At 51.6% G+C, this 18,958-nt stretch overlaps 3 protein-coding genes across 8 annotated transcripts in view; all 3 read right to left on the reverse strand.

The window, feature by feature from the left end:
• Nucleotides 1-39: 39 nt before the first annotated feature.
• Nucleotides 40-8,026, reverse strand: SLC35A2 (solute carrier family 35 member A2). 4 transcript variants are annotated; one of them, XM_032619169.1, is made up of 6 exons: nt 7,894-8,026; nt 6,201-6,383; nt 3,280-3,431; nt 2,135-2,357; nt 1,621-1,798; nt 40-318 (listed from the first exon to the last, which is right to left on the reverse strand). In XM_032619169.1, exons 1-6 carry the CDS (start codon nt 7,982-7,984, stop codon nt 291-293), a joined length of 855 nt encoding a protein of 284 aa, XP_032475060.1. In that variant the 5' UTR covers nt 7,985-8,026; the 3' UTR covers nt 40-290. The 4 variants fall into 4 exon arrangements, with proteins under 4 accessions (XP_032475060.1, XP_032475061.1, XP_032475058.1 ...); XM_032619170.1 differs by lacking the exon at nt 2,135-2,357 and having other exon boundaries at nt 1,621-1,767; XM_032619167.1 differs by having other exon boundaries at nt 1,621-2,357.
• PIM2 (Pim-2 proto-oncogene, serine/threonine kinase) lies at nt 486-14,823 on the reverse strand. The gene is made up of 7 exons (XM_032619171.1): nt 14,540-14,823; nt 14,295-14,404; nt 13,529-13,579; nt 11,258-11,630; nt 10,593-10,769; nt 7,894-10,495; nt 486-3,431 (listed from the first exon to the last, which is right to left on the reverse strand). Exons 1-6 carry the CDS (start codon nt 14,598-14,600, stop codon nt 10,332-10,334), a joined length of 936 nt encoding a protein of 311 aa, XP_032475062.1. The 5' UTR covers nt 14,601-14,823; the 3' UTR covers nt 486-3,431; nt 7,894-10,331.
• Nucleotides 14,824-16,497: 1,674 nt separating this feature from the next.
• The window catches only part of OTUD5 (OTU deubiquitinase 5), a 28,602-nt gene continuing 26,141 nt past the window's right edge, over nt 16,498-18,958 (reverse strand). For 2 of the 3 annotated variants that reach the window (XM_032619496.1, XM_032619493.1), the window contains exon 9: nt 16,498-18,865. In XM_032619496.1, coding sequence (XP_032475387.1) covers nt 18,741-18,865 — 125 coding nt within the window. In that variant the 3' untranslated portion in view covers nt 16,498-18,740. The remainder of the gene's footprint in view (nt 18,866-18,958) is intronic. The other variant, XM_032619494.1, reaches the window with a different exon arrangement.

Here is an 18,958-nt window from a genome sequence, read left to right on the forward strand (position 1 = left end):
TCCTTCTCTCACACTTTTGAGACTTCCCAACCCAAGCCAGCAAGATGCAAAACACATTTTATTTACAAAAACTCACCTAAGAAATAGTGTAGGGGTAGCAGGGGCATGGGGGTGGTTGGGTCCTGTCTGGGCCAGAGTTTAGTCATGTCAGCCCTGCGTGGGAGAGGGGGTGTGGGGACAGGGGGTTCGGTGTCTACCCCCCCCCCCAGTACTGATCAGAGCGTTTGGTCCTGGCTGGACCAGGGCAAGAAGGGAGAGTGAGGCCAGGCCAGCGTCTTCAATCCCAGCGGCTAGGAACCCTTCACCTTGGTGAGCAACCTGTGGTGGGAACGGGGAGGAAAGAAAAACACAGAAAGCTGGGGTGGGCTGGCAGGTGGACGTCCTGAGCAAGCAAGGATGACTAGGGAGGCTGGTAGTCCCCAGGGTTAGTAACAGAGCCCATGTGGAGAGAGCGGGTACCCTGGGTCAGAAAGCTACACGTGGACTAAATAAATACAATATCTTTATTTGGCATTGGGTATCCTGACATTTGTTCATTACAGTTCCTTAAAAAAACAAACCAAAAAATCAGAACAAATTAATCAAAAATAAAGATCCAACGGCCCTATGTACATATAGCAAAGATAGCCCAGGCATTGTGCGCGCACGCACACACGCACACACACACACCATATACACCCTGGGAGACAGTTAAGGGGTCAATAAGCTTTGGGGAGTGCAGGGGGCAGGTTCCACATTTCAGCAATTTAAAGACACCCCTCCCCATGAAGGGTGCCTCGTACAGCCAGTGGGGTATCATGAGTGTGGCTGGCAGCTTTATTTTTCCTCTCAGGGTATCTTAGAAAATAACCCTGCATCCAGCAACTGACAGTGTCTTAGATTCCATGAGATTAGGCCACTTCAAGGACCTCCCTTCTCCATTTTTCCCACACCCTGGATCATTCATCTGATTACACCACAAACCCCCAAATCACAAACAAATGGCCCCTGCTGCACCCTCCCCTTGAATGGGCTGATGCAAAAATCTCAGCTGTCGCCCCCCATTCCTCTCTCTCTGGGTGCTCACAAGAGGCCCATTTTCAAGTCCCTGTGTTAGGGAAGCTGCCCCAAGGCCACAAAAAGAGCTACTAATACGATCCAGTGTGGTTGTCAGGGAGGAGAGAAGGCCTCAAGCTATCAGAATCGGAACCCCACACATAGGCATCAGTCATTACTAAGGAGTTGTAGGATTTTTGTCCAATTTGTCCCTACAAAGGTGGAGGGATTGCTGGGAGGGGCTCTCCCAGGCATGAGACACAGGATGCCTCTGGCTGAGGGGGGGCAGACAAAAAAAGCCTTGAATAACAACACCCCCAACCCGGTCCCCAAAGAGGTTAGACTGAGACAGAGGAGGCAGCTCTAAAAACCCCTGGCTACAAGGAAGGGTTCACGTGATGCCCTGCCCTAGTCCCACAAGCTTCCAGAATTCTCGAGAACCTGGAAGAAAAGACCCTTCCAACCCCATGGGAGCCAGGCCCCGGTGGCAACTTGGATCCTGCAGATGCCCAACACCCTCCACCCAGTGTCCCTCCCTGTCTCCCCCCCCCCGCCACTGCCAGCCCTCACTTCACCAGCACTGACTTTGGCAGAAGGGGCTCCGTGCTGACGTCTCCACGATGGGAAGACAGCTGCGGTGGCGGTGGCTGCCCCGGAGGCTGCTGGTGAGTGCAGGGCCCAGAGGTGGAGGCAGACGCGGAAGCTATGGCTTTGGCTGCACCTCGGGGCAGGCTGTAGAGGTAGACGGCACCGATGACCAGCCCTGCACCAAGGGCAAACAAAGGGTCCACGTGGAAGCCAAAGAGGCGGATGGAGGCAACAGTGGACAGCACAATGGACAAGGAGGTGGCAAAGCCCTTGAGGATATTGTCGGCATACTTGACGACAACAGCCACCAGTAGCCCGCCGAAGGCCTGGTTGAGCACCACGCCCCAGACAGCAGGCGTGTACCCAAAAAAGAAGCCGCGGTGGGCTACAGCGGTGCCCTCGGCCCACCAGAGCCCCACCAGGCCCAGGGCTGTGCCGAAGAGGCCCAGCTGCAGGTTGCGCAGCCACACGGAGCCTGAGCTGCCTTTGAGGATCTTCTCAAAGTAGACACCTGCAAATCCCGAGGACAGACAGGACGCCACGACAGCTGCTAGGCCCGCCCCAGGGTTCTGATCCAGAGGCCGCGGGCTCCCACCGCCGGCTTGCTGTGCCTGGACAATGGCGACTCCGGTGAAGAGGAGCAGCAGGGAGGCCCACTGCAGCCGGGAAAGGCTGCGGTTCAGCATAAGCACGGAGAACAGTGCCGTGGTCAGGATCTTCAGCTGGTACGTGACCTGCGAGTGGCATGTGGAAGACACTGAGGGCTGCTCCCGACCCCCAACATGTACATGTGGGGGACGGCACCCACTGTGGGCCCCCAGGCACAATGGAGGGACAGGGTGGGGTAGATAACCATAAAAACAGCAAAAATATCCAGCCACTGGCCACTGACTGAGATGTGGCTAAATAGCTCTGAGGCGCCTCCCAGAAAGTACACAGGAGGATGGCTGTGCAAGGACGTCCTGGGCCACACCCAAGTCCACATCCCAACCCCATGTCCTAGCAGTGTGACGAGGGACAAAGCACTTGCCCTGTCTGAGCCCTGACATACCATCTGTAAATACAACTGATGTATGTGAAGCACCTCACACAGCAGGTAATGAATGAATGGTAAACATCCTGATGAGGGAGGTCTTGATAAGGATGTGTTGATACAAATGAATCAGCCATGAAATGACGTCAGTAAACATTTACATAGAGCTTACTATGTGCCAGGTGTGGGTCTAAGCACTTCACATGAATTCGTTTAATCCTCACATATGAAGTGTGTTATTGTAATGTCCAATTTAAAGATGAGATGGAGAGGTTACGTGACTTGCCCAATATCACACAGCTGGAAAGTAGCAGAGCTGGGATTTGAACCCAGGCAGCCTGGCCCCAGAATCCAGGCTCTTTAACCATCTTAAAGGTTGCTTGTAAATAGCCTAAAGCTTATCCATCACCAACCAAGGGCTCTTCCCAGATATTACTTCTTTTAATCATCTCAGTGAGTAGCTACTATTACCATTTCTATTCCCAGTTCTCACAGATAAGGAAACCGAGGTTGAGGAAGATCCAAGGACATTCTGGAGGAAACACAGCCCCGGCTCTCTGCAGCCCTCCCTCCCCAACATCCTATATCCCCCACCCCAGCCAGTTCCTGGGCTTGGGGCTCACCTGGAAAGTGGCAGCTGGCAGGTTGGAGATGGCAACATACTGGAGGTTATTCTGCAAGGTGTAGATGAGAGAGGGCACTGCGAGCTTGAGTGTGTCCACATACTGCACCAGGACAGCCTCATGGAGGAAAAGAACCAGGTGCTTCACGTTACCTAGGTGGAGGGAGGAGAGCCCTGTTTAGCGCTGACTTCCAAAGATGGGGATCCTCTAAAGGACAGGACTGGGCCTGGGCCTGTGTATCCCCACCACACTCCGACTCCCTGAGGGCTAGAATGAGGTCTGCACTCTCGGTTTCTCTACAGTACAAACATGTCTCCAGCAAGCCTTTCGGATACTCAGTCTGAGAATCACAGACCATATTTCACTCATCCTAGGGCCCACCTCCCTGGCACAAAGTCCCAGGGCAAGCACTCAGTACAGTTTGTGCAATGAAATAATCAGCACTAACTAGGAGCTTGTGAAGTAGAAGCTCTAGGAGTGTGGGTGGAAAGCTGTTTACCAAGCAGAGGGAAAGTTTTAGACTCAGCTTTTATTTTTTTTAAAGATTTTTTTGATGTGGACCATTTTTAAAGTCTTCACTGAATTTGTACAATATTGCTTCTGTTTTACATTTTGGTTTTTTGGCCGCGAGCCATGTGTGGTCTTAGCTCCCTGACCAGGGATCGAACGAACCCACACCCCCTGCATTGGAAGGTGAAGCTTTAACTACTGGACTGCCAGGGAAGTCCCTTAGACTCAACTTTTAGACTTTTCCTAGTTCCTTCCTAGCCTGAGAGCTGCCTGAGGGCAGGGGCCATCTTCCACTTGGCCGCCTCCTTCTGTCAGCCCCACACACACCAAGCATTTGCCCCTGTCACATGGAAGAATGCAGGCTTGACTCTAAAGCAGAAAGTCTGGTTGGGACCTGCTCCAATCAATAAATGAGAATAGTTTCCTATACAATAAGACCTTTGCAAATCTCACCCCACTTATTTGCAGTTCATCTTTTAAGACTCATCTGAGTGTCCCTCCTCAGGGAAAACCCCACAACCACTGCACAAGGTTACTGCAGGAACTCCTGCTGATGCTCATTCACAAAACCCTGCCCTTTCCCTTCATGGCATTAATCCCAGGAGTAACTATCAACCTCTAACCCTTTACCCAAATTCCCTGGGCCCAGGGGTTTGGGTGTTCAAGAATGTCCAGGTGTTAGAAAGGTAACACGGCATATATGCTATATATTTCACATAACACACACAACGTATATGGGGCTGCACACCGTAATCAAGCACATTCATATTTCTGCAGTGACCCGTGGACACATTCACACCAAATGAGAAAACTAAAAAAATAAAACGGGGGGGGGGTTGCTGAAATTGTAGATAAGAGATGAAAGCTGTGATTAACCTGTAGCTATTTGTTTCTCCCCATCTAAAATATCAGCCCCCTGAGGGCAAGATGCACGTCTGCATCACTAACATGTCCACCTCCACGGCCAGAACATGGCCTGCCACACAGTGTTCACTCGAACCGTCTCAGAATCAATCTAGAACAGAGCAGATGAGTTCCTAAACTGCTGCCTCCCAGGGCCCTGGAGCTAATGAGTGGGTGAGAATGCTTTCTTCAGTGTAAATACCTAGGGCAGAGCCGCATGCGAGGCCTTTATAGAGAAATGACTGGGCAACATTTTAAAGAAGGCCTTTGGGGAGGTGTTTAAATTAGTAAATAAATTCAACTAATAGGAAATATAGAGGACAGAAGAACATGTTAAATGAGACCAGTGGGAGACACTCAGCAAAATCCAGGCTACCCGAAGACTACAAGACAAACAACCTTATGTCTTCGAGAAATTAACTGCAGAGAGAAAAAAAAACAGTTGGAGGGGAAACTAGAGGCTAGCAGACCTAGAAGACACCAACCAATTACAAAGCACTGACTTTATATAAACCTGATTCAAACAAAATTTTTAAAACTTTTACGACATTTGAGAAATCATTACGAATTTGAACACTGACTGGATATTTGATTATTTGATTAACTTAAAAAATTATTGTTAATTTTTTGATGTATGATTTCTAACAGTCATGACTGATTGAAGTCATTATTTTAAATGTACCGAAATATTTACTCAAGATAATAAGAGGGAATTTACTTCAAAATAATACTTCATGTGGGACATACTTCAATATAACAAGGTGGGGCTTCCCCGGTGGCGTAGTGGTTGAGAGTCTGCCTGCCGATGCAGGGGACACGGGTTCGTGCCCCGGTCCGGGAAGATCCCACATGCCGCGGAGCGGCTGGGCCTGTGAGCCATGGCCGCTGAGCCTGCACGTCGGGAGCCCGTGCTCCGCAACGGGAGAGGCCACAACAGTGAGAGGCCTGCGTACCGTAAAAAAAAAAAAAAAATATATCAAGGTGCAGGAGTAGGTAAACAGACACATAGATTGGTAGTGAGTGGATAATCACTGATGCTGTTTAATGGCAGAGTGGCCATGAGTTGATTGATCATTGTTGAATCTCGGTGATGGGACATGGATATTTTACCATTTTATTATCTTCTCTGATTTTGTGTTTGAAATTCTCCATAATGAAAAGTTACAGAGAAATCAATAAATCATCATATAAGGGTCACCTGCTACCTTATGGGCACAGACTGTCTCATTCCTTTAATGTTTACTGGCCAGCTCCTGGGGAGTTAGGAGTATAAACATGTGGATGCAGCTACTCATAGCTGGAGGTACAAGGCAGCCAAGCCACACTTACACAGTCCCCAGGCATTTTCATAGACACAGAGATAATCCCCCAACCAAACCCTCCACGTGGGAGCGGGTACGTACACACACACACACACACACACACACACACACACACACACACACACACTGCCACCCACCGACTCCAATGCAGCCCCCCTCCCTGCAGCCCCTCTCCCTGGCTCATACCCCTCTTCTGTGCGAAGAGCAGCAGCAGGCAAGTGAGACCTTTGAGCACTTCAGCCATGACCACAGCAGTGGTGGCAAAGAAGCGGTCCCCAGGCAATGTGCGGGCATAGCGGATGCTGAGGATGAGGGAGGCATTCTGGACCACCAGCACAGCTAGGGATATGTATTTGAGGCGCCGGTGAGCTGTGGGGAATGGAAGGAGTAAGGGGGAAGAAGGGGTCAAAAGCTGCTGTGGCATAACCACACTACCACCCTCCCCTCTCCTTTCTCGACCAGGATCCTCCTAGCCACCGCTACTTCCTCCTTCTGCCTGCCTATCCTGACCCAACGTGAGTCTCATCCCTGCCAGCTTCCACTGCCTCAGCCACAGGCAGGAAGAGCCAGAAAGGGAGAAGTGGGCCTCTCCCTGTCCAGCCCATACCTGGAATCCTTGCTGAGGTGTCAGGAAATGGGTGGGGCAGGTCCTGGACACCCACCTCAGCCCTCTCTCTCCCTCCCCTGAGTGAGAAGCAACCCTGCCCTGGGCAGAATACCAACTGCATCCTCAACATTTATTGAGTGCTTACTGCGTGCCTACCATTGGGATAAGGGATTTACATGGATCACCTCAACAGACCCCTACATGGCTCTGATCTCTGAATGAACTATCAGTGTTCCCATTTTATGGATGAACAACCAAAGATTTATATGAAATGATGGCTCTATTTAGTGAATGATTGTCTCATGTGAAAAATGATACCCTAATACAAGGAATGAGACCACTGTATATAAGGCACATCCATCCCTTAAGGAACGTTCTCTCATCTAAATTATTCCATTCCCTTACACTCAGAATGGTCTCTCCAACCCCTCCCGCCTATGATGACTGATTCCTCCCTGCCCCAGAATGGTCTAACAAATATAAGAAATGATTCCCTCACTGTCCAAAGGATTGAACCCCATGTAGTAAATGGTTACTCCACTAAGAATGGTCTGGGTCCCTTAACGATATAAGGAAATATTTCCCTATACACCAATCATCCTCCCACCACCGCATACCCCCACCCAAGGAATTATCCCTTGTCCTGCTCACACTCACAATGAACTCTCCCCGTTATAAGGAATGGCCTGGCACCCTCAGAACGTCCTTTCTCCGCCATATAAGGAAGGCCCCTCCCACTGCAACATACAATGAACTATCTCCATCGGGAAGGGACCCCCAGAACGGTCTTCTCCCCATATAATGGACATCCCTATCCTCAAAACATTCTAAGTCATATAAGGAAGAACCTGCCCCACCCTAACTCACAATACCCCTGTCCCTTTACAAGGAAGAAACCACCTCCCTCAGAACAGCTCCTCCCTTCTGTAAGGAAGAACTCTCTCGCTCTCAGAATGGTTTCTCCCTTGTATAAGGACGGACCCCCACACACACTCAGAATGGTCTTAGTGGTCTTAGCCTCCCCAAAAGGAAACACCCGCCTCCAACTCAGAATGGTCTCTACTCCCCATTTGCAGAAGGAACCTCCCCATCACCCTCAGAATGGTCTCTTCCGCGCCCCCCAAACACACGTCCTCCTCCCACCCCCCACTCCCCACACATAGGTTGGTCCGTACGGGATGCTCCCTCTCGCCTCAGTGAGGAACCTTTCTGACCCCCCAGCGATCCCACCCCCCGGCCCGCCGCCGACTGCTCAGCCACAGCCTGTCTCACCCGCAGTCGTGGTCCCAGGCTCCAACGTCCCTGCAGAGACCGCCCCTGGCCCGGCCGCCGCGGGGGAACCACCAGACCCCACCGCTGCCATGTTGGCATCTGCCTGGCCCGTCCCCTCGGCAACAGTAAGCCACTTCCGTGTCCGTTACTTCCGCTTCCGGGACCCCGGGGTGGGGATCGGACGAGCGAGAAGCTTCCCAGAGCGGTGGCTCTCCTCGTTCTCTCCTGAACGCTAGTTTAAGAGCGGCCTCAGGATTTCCAAATTCCGTTGAGATCCGGAGACAGGGCACGCAGCCGGCTCAGTCTCCCACTGTCTTTACAGAGCCTCTTTAGCCCACTCCCGTTACTAAACCCGCCCTCATCTTCTTTGACCCCGCTTTCCATATCGCCCGCCCATTCTGTCTCCTCGTCTCTTTGGTTCCGGTGTCCGTCTCCTGTCTCGGCTCTTTATTGCCACCTTCTGATGGCACCGCCCTTTCTGCATCAAAACTCCTGGGTCCTTCCGGGTTGGACTGAAGTTCTTTTCCCTTCTGCCGGCGAGGCCAACCCCCGCCCCCTGGAGAGACAGCGGGCATCTGGGAGGGAAGTGAGACTTTGAGGGAACAGGGCAGGTGAGGGTCAGGCAGGTAAGCGAGCAGATAGAGGCAGGGCAGTTAAGGATATACTAGTGAAATGGCACAGGAGAGTTCAGACTGAGAAGGGAGGGCAAGTGAGTCACCATTAAGAATGGAAAAGTGAGAAGGGGGTAGGTAAGCCAGCAGGTGAGAGGTTTACAGATTAGTTGTTGTTTGTTGTTTTTTGCCACGCTGCCTGGCTTGCATGATCTTAGTTCCTCGACCAGGGATTGAACCCGGGCCACCGCAGTTAGGACTAGCACCTAGTCCTAACCACTGGACCGCCAGGAAATTCCCTAGGTTAGCTGTTGAAAGCAGGGCAAGAGAAGGTACAGCTGAGGTCGGGACAAGTGCAACTATGATAAAATAGGGCAGGGCAGGTAAGTCAAGAGTTGAGGAAGTTGAAGTGAGCGGGATGAACAGGTAAGAAGACAAGGAAAAGGTGAAAAAGGTAGAGGCAAAACAGGTGACTCCACCTTGGACGTTATTAGAAAACAAGGAAGGGCTAGGAAGATTCCTGTCAGCGCTCAACCCCCACCCTGCCCTCACCAAGCCCCAGAAAGGGCTTTTCTTCTCCCATGGGGAAGGTATCTCCTCCCCTGGGGTTGGGGGAAAGGAGTTTTTTCTGCCTCTGAGCTGACCATCTTTGATTTGGGAGTGTGTCCCAGACATCTTCAATGTCTATGGTATCTCCAAAGAAGCCCTTCTGCACATACGGGGTGCTACATAAGAGCTGAGGGGAAAATCAAGTTTTTCTTTCACCTTAAATGAACCCATAAAAGATCTTCAGGATGGCACCACAAGACTGAGGCTTCCCGTGGGCAGAGAGGTCCAATCCATCTCCCTCTTGGCTCAGCATTCAGCAGATGCTCCACAAATGCCTCACCACATCTACAAATGGCCAGTCGCTTCTGATTCTATTACATTTATTAAATAGTGGGTTTCCACACATGGCTTTTTAAATAATCCAGGCGGGGGAGAAGGAAGAGGAAGATACAGTTGGAGCTCTCCTTCCCCAATACATAAGTATTTACATTTCAGCAACTGGACAACCCTGGCTCAGAAGGAGGCAGCAAGAATCAAAAAAAGGTGGAGGGTGGGGCCCTAGGAGAACAAACAACAAGACATTTCCCTCACCCCATCCCCCCAAAAACCATCCACCCCATCCTAGTGGACTCTAGTAGTGTCCATCTCCCATCCCCTCCCAAATCATGAAAGTGGGGTTTCTCCTCACCAGAATAAGAGCACTTGGGATAACAGAGTAGGGTCCCCTCACACACACACACACAAAAGCCCTGGGACAACAATAGGGCTTACCTCCCCCAGAATAAACAACCTGGGCTGAGGTAGGCAAGCAGCTTGACTGAATATGGGACCCTAGGCTAGGGGAAAGTGTCCCTTTGCTAAAATAAGAGCCGCTGGGGTATTGGAAGGAAAGCACCCTTGCCCAAGTCAGAGCATTTAAACTAAGTTTGTGTGGTGGTAGCAGGAGGTGCCAGTGTAGGGGTTACTGCTCATCAGAATAAGAGCCCTGCAGGCTCAGAATGTAATTTCAACCAAATAAACACCCTTAGCAAAACAAGAAGGAAAGAAGGACCCCCTCCAGAATAACAGAGCATACGTTCTGGGAGGAAGGCTCCTTAGCAGGATTGGGATAGGGACTAGGTAAACTTGGCTTATGTCTTCTGACACCTGATCCCCAATCTCTGACCCTAGTAACACTGGATTTTTAATGACCTGTAAAACCAGATCAACAGATGTCCATCTATCCCTGTGGCGTGGCCATGGGATGGCTATTCCAACTAATGGGGGCCCTGGCCAGGACTAGGGCAGTAGGGACCAGGCCAAAGGGGTGGAACTCCCTTTGGGAGTGTTGAGGGATGCATCCTCAGCTGGTGTCTGCATCCAGGGGTCCAGCAGGATCTCCTCCAGTGTGGGTCGGGCAGAGGGTTTGGGGGCCAGGCACCGGCGGATTAGGGCACAACAGTCTGCAGATCAGAAGCACACAGGAGATTAGCAGTGAGTTGGGGGCACCAAACCCTGGGAGGGATGAAGTTTGGTGGGCTAGGGCGGGTGGGGCCTCACCTGGGGAGACGTGGGCAGGGAAGTGGAGCTCAGCCTCCAGAATCTCCTGGTCTCTCTCAAAGGGAATGTCCCCACATACCATGTCATAGAGGAGGATACCCAGTGACCAGACAGTGGCTGGGAGTGCGTGGTACTGATGACGAGAGATCCACTCCGGGGGGCTGTACACCCTTGTCCCTGCACATAAGCCACAGGTTAGACCATTCTCTGATAATGCCCTTCTCCCATCCCACCCTCCCCAGGAAGTATGGTTGCTTCACTAGAATTAAGAGAACTCACTGTATGAGCAGGGTCCCCTCACCAGAATAGAAGCTCAATGGAATAAAAGCACTTAAAAGGTACAGTAGGATTATACCCCAATAAAGATGTTAAAAAAAAAAAAAAAAAAGGTACAGTAGGACCTCCTTACCAGAAAAAGAAAACTCAGGATAATAGCAGGATCCCATCATCAGAATAAGAGCCCAGAACAAGATCAGGGCACTGTCAGAAGATGGACTTATTAGAGAGCAAGGCTTGAAAGCCCCTAAAATTAAAACTCAAGAACCTTATAAAGGTGTACTATAGATCAAGGGTTACAGGATACCCCAGCACTGGAGGTCAAATGTCAAGAGGCCAAAAAGATAAAAGGTGAAAACTCCCCCCACAGAGATTTAGGGAAGCCTTACCATCAAAGTCAGTGTACGGTTCATCATGAAGCAGGGCGCCAGAACCAAAATCAATGAGTTTGGCACAGCCCCGGCGGAGGTCCATCAGGATGTTCTCATCCTTGATGTCACGATGGACAACTCCACGGGCATGGCAGTGCCGAACAGCTGCCACTACCTGGGCAAAGAGACAGCGGCTTCGGCCTTCACCCAACGGGCCCTGCTCTGTGATGTAGTCAAAGAGATCCTGGGCAGGCAGAGGCCGCTCAAGGACCAGCATGAAGCCCTCTGGTGTCTCGAACCAGTCAAGCAGGCGGATCACACCAGGGTGTCCACCACCTGCACCCACCTTCCATAGCAGTGCCACTTCCAGTGGGCATGTGACTGAGTCTGACTGGGGGGGGGAAGCAGGGAGAGAAAAGAGAATACAGACATCAGGCTAGCAGCTTTGAGGCTGACTTCTCGCCTGAACTTAAATCATAGCTCCTCAGCCTCCTGACTGTGTGGCCTTGAGCAACCTGCTTCCTTCCCTGGGCCTCAGTTCTCTCATCTTAAGGGCTTAAACTCACATAGCCATTGGGAAGGTGATTCAAGCTTAAGGCTATGGGGTGGGGAGGGATAAATTGGGAGATTGGGATTGACATGTTAGCACTACTATATGTAAAATAGATAACTAATACGGACCTACTGTATAGCACAGGGAACTCTACTCAATACTCTGTAATGACCTATATTGGGAAAGGATCTAAAAAAAGTAAAAGTGGATATATGTATATGTATAACTGATTCACTTTGCTGTACAGCAGAAACGAACACAATATTGTGAATCAACTATATTCCAATAAAATTTAATTTTAAAAAAGCCAAAGCCTTTGCACATCTGGCATGTAATAGGAGCTCAGTTCATTTTTTTTTGTTTGTTTTTGGCTGTGCCACTTGCAGGATCCTAGTTCCCCAACCAGGGACTGAACCTGGGCCACAGCAGTGAAAGTGCCGAATCTCAGCCACTGGACCACCAGGGAATTCCCTCAGGAAATGTTTGAGGAATAAATGAAGGTGGTTCTTAACAAAAGGCCTTCAGCAGAAGCAAGTGATAAACACTATTATGTAGTAATTTATCTGTTCTGTCCACTGACATCTGTAAAGAGACTAGAATAGTACCTTACACACAGTGTTGCTTGATAAATGTTAAAAATGTTTTAAATAGATAAAAGCACTTTATAGCATAGAATCTGACACAGTTAGCACTCAATAAATACTATTATTGTGTGATGGTTTGTCTGCTTTGTTCATTGCCATAGCTCAAACACTAGAACAATGCTTGGTAACAGGGCAGAGCTCAATACATAGTTGTTAAATAGGTGAAAGCAATTAGTAGAAAAGGACTAGCACAAAAAGAGCTCTCAATAAATGTAATATTTTGCCAAGTGCCTAGAATTGTTCCTGGCACGTTCTAGGTGCTAATATACAGTTGTTAAATAGCTAAAAGTGATTAACTGCAAAGGAACTGGCACAAAGTAAGAACCCAATAGTGTCATTATGTGATATTTTGTCACTGTCACCAAGCATCTAGAACCGTGTTGAATGAAAGTACTTAAGTGGAAATTGGAACACAGTAAGCTTTTATGATGAAGCAAAGTCTGAGGCATACAGTCGGTGCTCAATAAAAGGCATACATGTTACTGGTCACAAAACCCGCCCCACTCTCGAAGCCCTGCGCGGGCACACGGACTGCCAGAAGCAGTCTTCCTGCCTGAGCTGGGGCCCTCTGCCGGCCAGTGCACTGACTTGCACAGCCGCAGACAGGTTTTCTCACGGTGATGAAAATTCCGCTACTGCGCAGGGGCACCTTCTCCCTCTGGGTCCCACAAGCCTGCTCAGGCGCAGTTTCCCCAGAGCCCGCCAGGGGGCGCTCCCGCCCCTACAACTTGCCCAGACCCGCCCTGTTGTCCATTAGCGCTCTAAAGGCAGAAGAGCAGCAGCCACCGTCACCATGGCAACCAATGACCTCTGCCCCTCTTTCCTCACCAGCATGCCCTGCGGGCAGCCCCTGAGGCAATGTTTGGAGGCTGAGAAAGGAGGGTGGGAGGGGAGAATCCAGGGCTCTAGGGGAACTGGGTTGAGTCAGAACTGTATGGAGGTGTGGATATCACCACAGGGGAGTAAACATGGGCTGGTAGGAGTGTTCTTCTCACCGTTACAGGGCCCAAGGAGTTATACAAACCATAGAAAGGCGAAATCCATCGTCAGAGATGGCGTCGCCAGGTCAAAAAGGACTGCAAAGATACTCACCCAGGGGGACCAGCCCAGCACGCGATTCCGGGGGATCACTTTGATGGCCACCTGAAGAAGCGGGCTGAGGTGAGGGAGCCAGCACATAACCCTCAGACCTCTCCCGGTCTGGACCCTCACCCTAGTCTTTCTGGTCCCAACCAACCACTCCACACCACAACCCCAAATGAGCTGGTGCTTCTCCCCTGCCCTCCAAGTCTCCAAAACCAAGTACACCTCTCCCACCATCTTTGGCCCTGGGCTCTTCCTTTTCAAGGCTTCAGGACCCCTCACTCCACGTGACGAGTTCTGAATTTCCTAACACCCCAAGCCCTCGATCTTCCCATCCAGCCCCAGGACACCCCAACCCTGTAGGGGGGGTCCTGGTCCTCACGGCTCCACCCTGGACACCTGCCTCCAAAATCCCAAAAATCTCAACTCTAGGTCCCCACCTTCTCACATATATACACCTCTCGTGGACCGCAAGGTCTAGAGTCCTCACGACCCGCCACTCTCCAGTCTCACTCCCTGGACTTCCAGAATCCTTGCCCTGAAACACCCCCTTCCCACACATACCCACCTGGACCGCCACACACACACACACACACACACACACACGCGCGCGCGCGCGCGCACTCAAGACACCCTCAGCAACCCGGATCCCGGCCCTCATGACCCTACCGCTCGCACACTGTAGGCTCATTCCCTGCTCAATTAGCATCCCAGCCCCGGGGCTCCCGCCGCTGCCACACACACCTGGCCCTCCCAAGACCCTCGTGGTGGATACCTGGAGTCGGTCTGTGACGCGATGTCCTGCGAAGACGGTGCCAAAGCCCCCCTTACCCAGGAGGGGGCCGAGTCGGTACTCGGCCTCGAACGCTTCCCGATCCTTGCCTCCTACGCAGGCGGAGGCGAGGAAGTCAGGGTGGCGGCGTGCTGAGGCCGGCCGCGACCCTCTCCCCCTCCCCCCGCGCCGCCCTCAACCACTTCAGCCCGCCCGGCCTGGTCGCGCGGTAGGGGAGCCTCTCTCACCTGGCGGCGGCGTGGGGGTCATGGGGGCCACCGGGAGCCCCTGCAGAGGCTTAGTCAACATGGAGGAGGAGCTGCGCAGATTGAGCCCGCTGAGCCCGCAAGGCGTGGACGCCCGGGGCAGCGAGGCCGGGGAACCAGGACTGGGGGGCGCCAGGATGGAAGGTAAGGAAACTGGTGGCCCAGAAGAGCCAGCAAACAGCGCAACCTTAAGATTCGCCGTGCGCGCCAGCCCCGACGCTACTGAGACAGGGCACTAGCTTCCCGAGAGAGTCGCCCCGGGCGACGGCCCCGCCCACTTGGCTTTGATCAATCCGGACGCAGCACCTGCTGTACCCCAGCCAATCGGAGCCAGCCTTTATTTGCATGCCACCCTAACGTTTCAAGTACCCCCTTATGCAAATACATGCCCGGATCTTCCGCGGGGGCGGGGTCTGCATGCAAATGAGGGGGCGCGTGCGAAGAGGAAACTGGTTTTGGGAATCCCTTTTGCAGCAAGCGCGTTTGTTTTGGTTGTTGCGCGGAGTTGTTTTTATATACGTGTCTGTATGTGTATATATAAACTTAAAAAAAAAACTGCACCGCCTCCTTTCCTAGGAAGTTGGTTGGCCGCCGCTGCCTCGAGATTAGCGCGGAGATAACGCCAGGCCTTCTAAGGGTTCTAAGAATCCCGGCCTGTGGTTATCCAGGACCCTGTCTCCGGAAGGGTGCTCCTCAAACCAGGACCAGAGCCCTCTAGGCGCCCGGCGGCCTCCGCCCGGAAACTGAAGCCGGGGATCCTGGAAGAACCTGTTCAGCTGTCAGGGAGGGCTAACCTCCCTGACAACCACCTCAGGGGAAGCGCTGGTCCAAGGCACCGTTCCCATGCCCGGAGGCCACGGCCTGTGGGGTGTTTGTGAAACCCTTAACGTAGACAGACCTGGCTAGACCCAGCCATGAACCCAGTCAGCAGGTCTAGAATCTGGAATGGCGGGGGTGGGGTGTTCTTGGGTTTGGGAGCAAGCCAGAGTAGTGGTGGCTTGGGGTGCGCTTCTGGATGAGAGAGACAGGGGCTACGAGGGCTCGGGGAGGTAGTAAAATACCCTCAGTCACAAATTTGGGGAAAATAGGCCTCATGCTACAAATGGACAGACATGCACTCCAAAGACACACACACAGAAGCAGCATGTGAGAAATACACAAACACATACGGCCAGACACATTCACACGAACTTGTCCTAGACACACATGTACGTATGTACTGTCACACAGAGGCTGAAATCTGTCAGGCAGGCATGCTGCCAGAAAATTATGTCCCAGAATGACACCAGAGATGCACTGTTACAGAAAGGCACTCCAGATAGATTCACACAGACCTACACTGCCATGTGACAAAGACACAGAAATGTCCTGTCAGACATACCGCCAGAACTTGTCACAAAGATACTGGCACCATCAGACATACAGTGTCACAGAAAGACTTGTACTGCCCCAGAAATGAGACCCAGAGTCTGTCACAGGAAGACACACAGATGCTCAAGACACACATGCACTGCTCCAAAGGCAGACATATACTTATGTGATAGAGCCACAGATAGGCAGTGTCACAAAAACAGACATGGGTTGACCCAGTCGCAGTCACAGACACACACACACACACCAGCAGACATGCAGTGTTGTCACTGAAACTGTCCAGAAATAGCTACCCAGAATCTGTCACAGGAATACAAACGGACATCCACCCTATCAGAAAGAAACCACAGATGCACTGTCACAGACAGACCCCCACAGACATGCACTTGTCTCAGAAACAGACACAAACTGTCAGAGATAGAGTCCCACACTCAGTCACCATCTGACACACCTGGAACTAAGCCCTTGTCACACACACTAGAGACACTGTGAGATGCACAGAGACTTGGACTCACCACAGTCTCACACACACACACAAACACCCAAAAAGCAAATACACACATGTACTCTCCCTTATTCATCCAACATTTATTAGGGGTCTACTTAAGCCTGCAAGGCCCTAGAGGGGGTGCAGATATTAAGAGATACACAGATAAGTCAGGCATCATAGCCCTTGCCCAGGAAGTTGACAGTACAGTTACTGGGAAAGGAGTAAAGACATATTTGTAGATAGAGGTGAGAATGTGGACAGGGTCACACAGGACTTCTCAGGAGACCCTCTACCCATCTTGAAAGACAAGGTTGGAGGCTTGGGACAGAGGAAAGGCAAATTCCAGGCAGAGGCCAAGGAAAACTGGACAGAGCGGCAAGATGAAGTAGGCAGGGGCCAAATGGTGCAGAAATTTCAACATTAGGATAATAAATAATACCTGCTAACATTTGAGCTCTCAGAACGTGGCAGGCACTGCGCCGTCGTACATTATGCTGACCATATACACTCTCTCAATGCTCACAACCAGAGAGAGCATGAGGTAGTAGACATTAATCACCCCTGTCCCACACATGGGACACTTGAAACTCAGAGAGCCTGTGATTTGACCAAGGCCACATAGTTAGAAAAAGCCGAGGTTTCAAACCAACTCTCCACACATGTGCTTAACCAGTGGATTCCACAGAGACACCCTGCAGACAGCCATACCCTCACCTGCAGAACTGGACACACATCCTTCCACAAGGACCCCATTATTGAGGGACATCAAAGACAACTGACAAAACCTGAGGGCCAGCCATCCTTCTCTGCCTTGGCTTCACCTAGTCTAGGAAGGGCAAGGACAGAAGTGTCAAGAGAGCTGGGGAACATGAACAAAAAAAGGTTTAGCTATTCCTCGGTTTCTAAAACCAAGTGTGGGGAGGTCCCCTCTGGTCACTTCCACTAAACTCATGTTGCTATGAAGCAACCGTTGTGGCTGACCAAAGCATTTCCTAATCAAACAATCACAAGGAAAGAGCAAACATATTGGGGCGAGAGGCAGGCAGAGAAGTTGGAAGTTCAGTCCCTGCCTTTAAGCTCACAGTTCTCTGCTCCCATCACACCCCAGGAAATAGAGTGGGCAGGCTACATCCTGTGCCAATAGTGAGGCAAGGACGATGGGCAAAGACAGAGCTTTTCTTGGTGGTAACAGGTCCAAAAGCTGGTTTAGTAACCAGTGAATCAAATATGAACAAACTCTGGGCCCCCAGAGAAACCCCAATGGAGAGCATACGGCCCTTAGAGGTCAAGCCAAGGTCTGTGCCATCACCGCCTCTAATCAGAGGCTCACCCACCCCCTGCCCCACACAGAACAGAGGCGCTCAGGGGAAACTGACATTTGGTTTTATTGTGCCAAGGACATTACAGATGGCGGATCTTGCTGACACCTGCAGGGCATGGGTGCCCCATCTGCCAAGGCTGCTCCCACCCCCCACACTCAAATCCTGGGCGGTGGCCATGATCCTCAAAGGTGCCCCCCACCCCGAGATTCCAAAAAGACTGGTGGTGGTGGTGGAAGCATAAGGAATGCAGCAAGGTCAGAGTCTCATTGTCCAAAGCCCACTTGACACCTGCCCACCCCCCCTGCCCTCCCACCCCACCCTGGCTCACACTAGACCCTGCCCGCCTCCACAGAGCTGGAGGCCAGGGACATCAATCACATCTTCGTGCCCCGTGGCCTGCCTGCCCCCAAACCAGAGAGATGCCACTTTCATAGAGCCAGTGCTGTTGTCTACATCACTTTTTGATTGGTTGATTTTGTAAGATAAAAGTAACGTTTTAATAAAGAAAAAGTTCAACATGGAAGGCTCAGACATTCTTGGGGTACTGGGAAGGGGATTTTCCCACTTCTTCCTCCCACCTCCCCGGCATCATTTGTGGTGGGGTGACAAGTTTCTGATCTTGGAAGGAATCGGGGACAAGGAGACTTTCCTCTGTCTGAATGTCTCTCCTCAGGGGCTGCCTGGCTGCCAGTTGGTTTGTCTCTGTGTGCCTCTCGCCTACCTTCAGCACCCTTGCCCGGGTCCCCTGTGGAATGCAGGGATGGTGCTGTGCAGGGGGCAACAGGGCACATCAGCTGGCGAAGAGACAGGTGATGATGGTGGTGGCAGCGATGAGAGGGCGCGCAGGGTGGGCTAGCCGGAGGGAAGTGGGGAGGAGTGAAAGGAGGGGAGAGAGGGAAGAAGGAAGAAGGCAAGAGGGAAGAAAGCCAAAGAAGGTGGGGTGGCACCAGAGGGCAGGAGTGTGGGGGTTGGGAGATGGTCTCCAGTCTCTGGGTCTCCATCAACTCTTGTCTGGGGGTGGGTCTCTGTGCACTTTGTTTTTCTTCATACTGTCTAGGTATTCCTGTTGGGACACTGCCAGCACCGACGCTAGGATCTCATCATCATCCCAGTCGTTCAGGCCTGCTGGGCAAGAGGAAGGGAAAAAGGATGACAGAGCACTTTAAAGCCTGCCTTCTCCTTGCCCTTTGCTGATCCCTGGCTCTGGAGAGATCCCAT

The sequence above is a fragment of the Phocoena sinus genome, chromosome X (genome assembly GCF_008692025.1).
Source record: "Phocoena sinus isolate mPhoSin1 chromosome X, mPhoSin1.pri, whole genome shotgun sequence".
Taxonomy (NCBI): Eukaryota; Metazoa; Chordata; class Mammalia; order Artiodactyla; family Phocoenidae; genus Phocoena; species Phocoena sinus.

What these genes read in the sequence shown, in the direction of transcription:
- PIM2 (XM_032619171.1), bottom strand. Translation starts at nt 14,600, where the DNA reads ATGTTGACTAAGCCTCTGCAGGGGCTCCCGGTGGCCCCCATGACCCCC. An exon ending in GACCCCCACGCCGCCGCCAG is followed by an intron (nt 14,405 to 14,539) that starts GTGAGAGAGGCT and finishes CCGCCTGCGTAG; the next exon opens with GAGGCAAGGATCGGGAAGCG. An exon ending in TGCTGGGCTGGTCCCCCTGG is followed by an intron (nt 11,631 to 13,528) that starts GTGAGTATCTTT and finishes TCCCCCCCCCAG; the next exon opens with TCAGACTCAGTCACATGCCC.
- SLC35A2 (XM_032619167.1), bottom strand. Translation starts at nt 7,984, where the DNA reads ATGGCAGCGGTGGGGTCTGGTGGTTCCCCCGCGGCGGCCGGGCCAGGG. An exon ending in GCCTGGGACCACGACTGCGG is followed by an intron (nt 6,384 to 7,893) that starts GTGAGACAGGCT and finishes CATTCCCCACAG; the next exon opens with CTCACCGGCGCCTCAAATAC. An exon ending in ACGGAGCCCCTTCTGCCAAA is followed by an intron (nt 319 to 1,620) that starts GTCAGTGCTGGT and finishes TTCCCACCACAG; the next exon opens with GTTGCTCACCAAGGTGAAGG.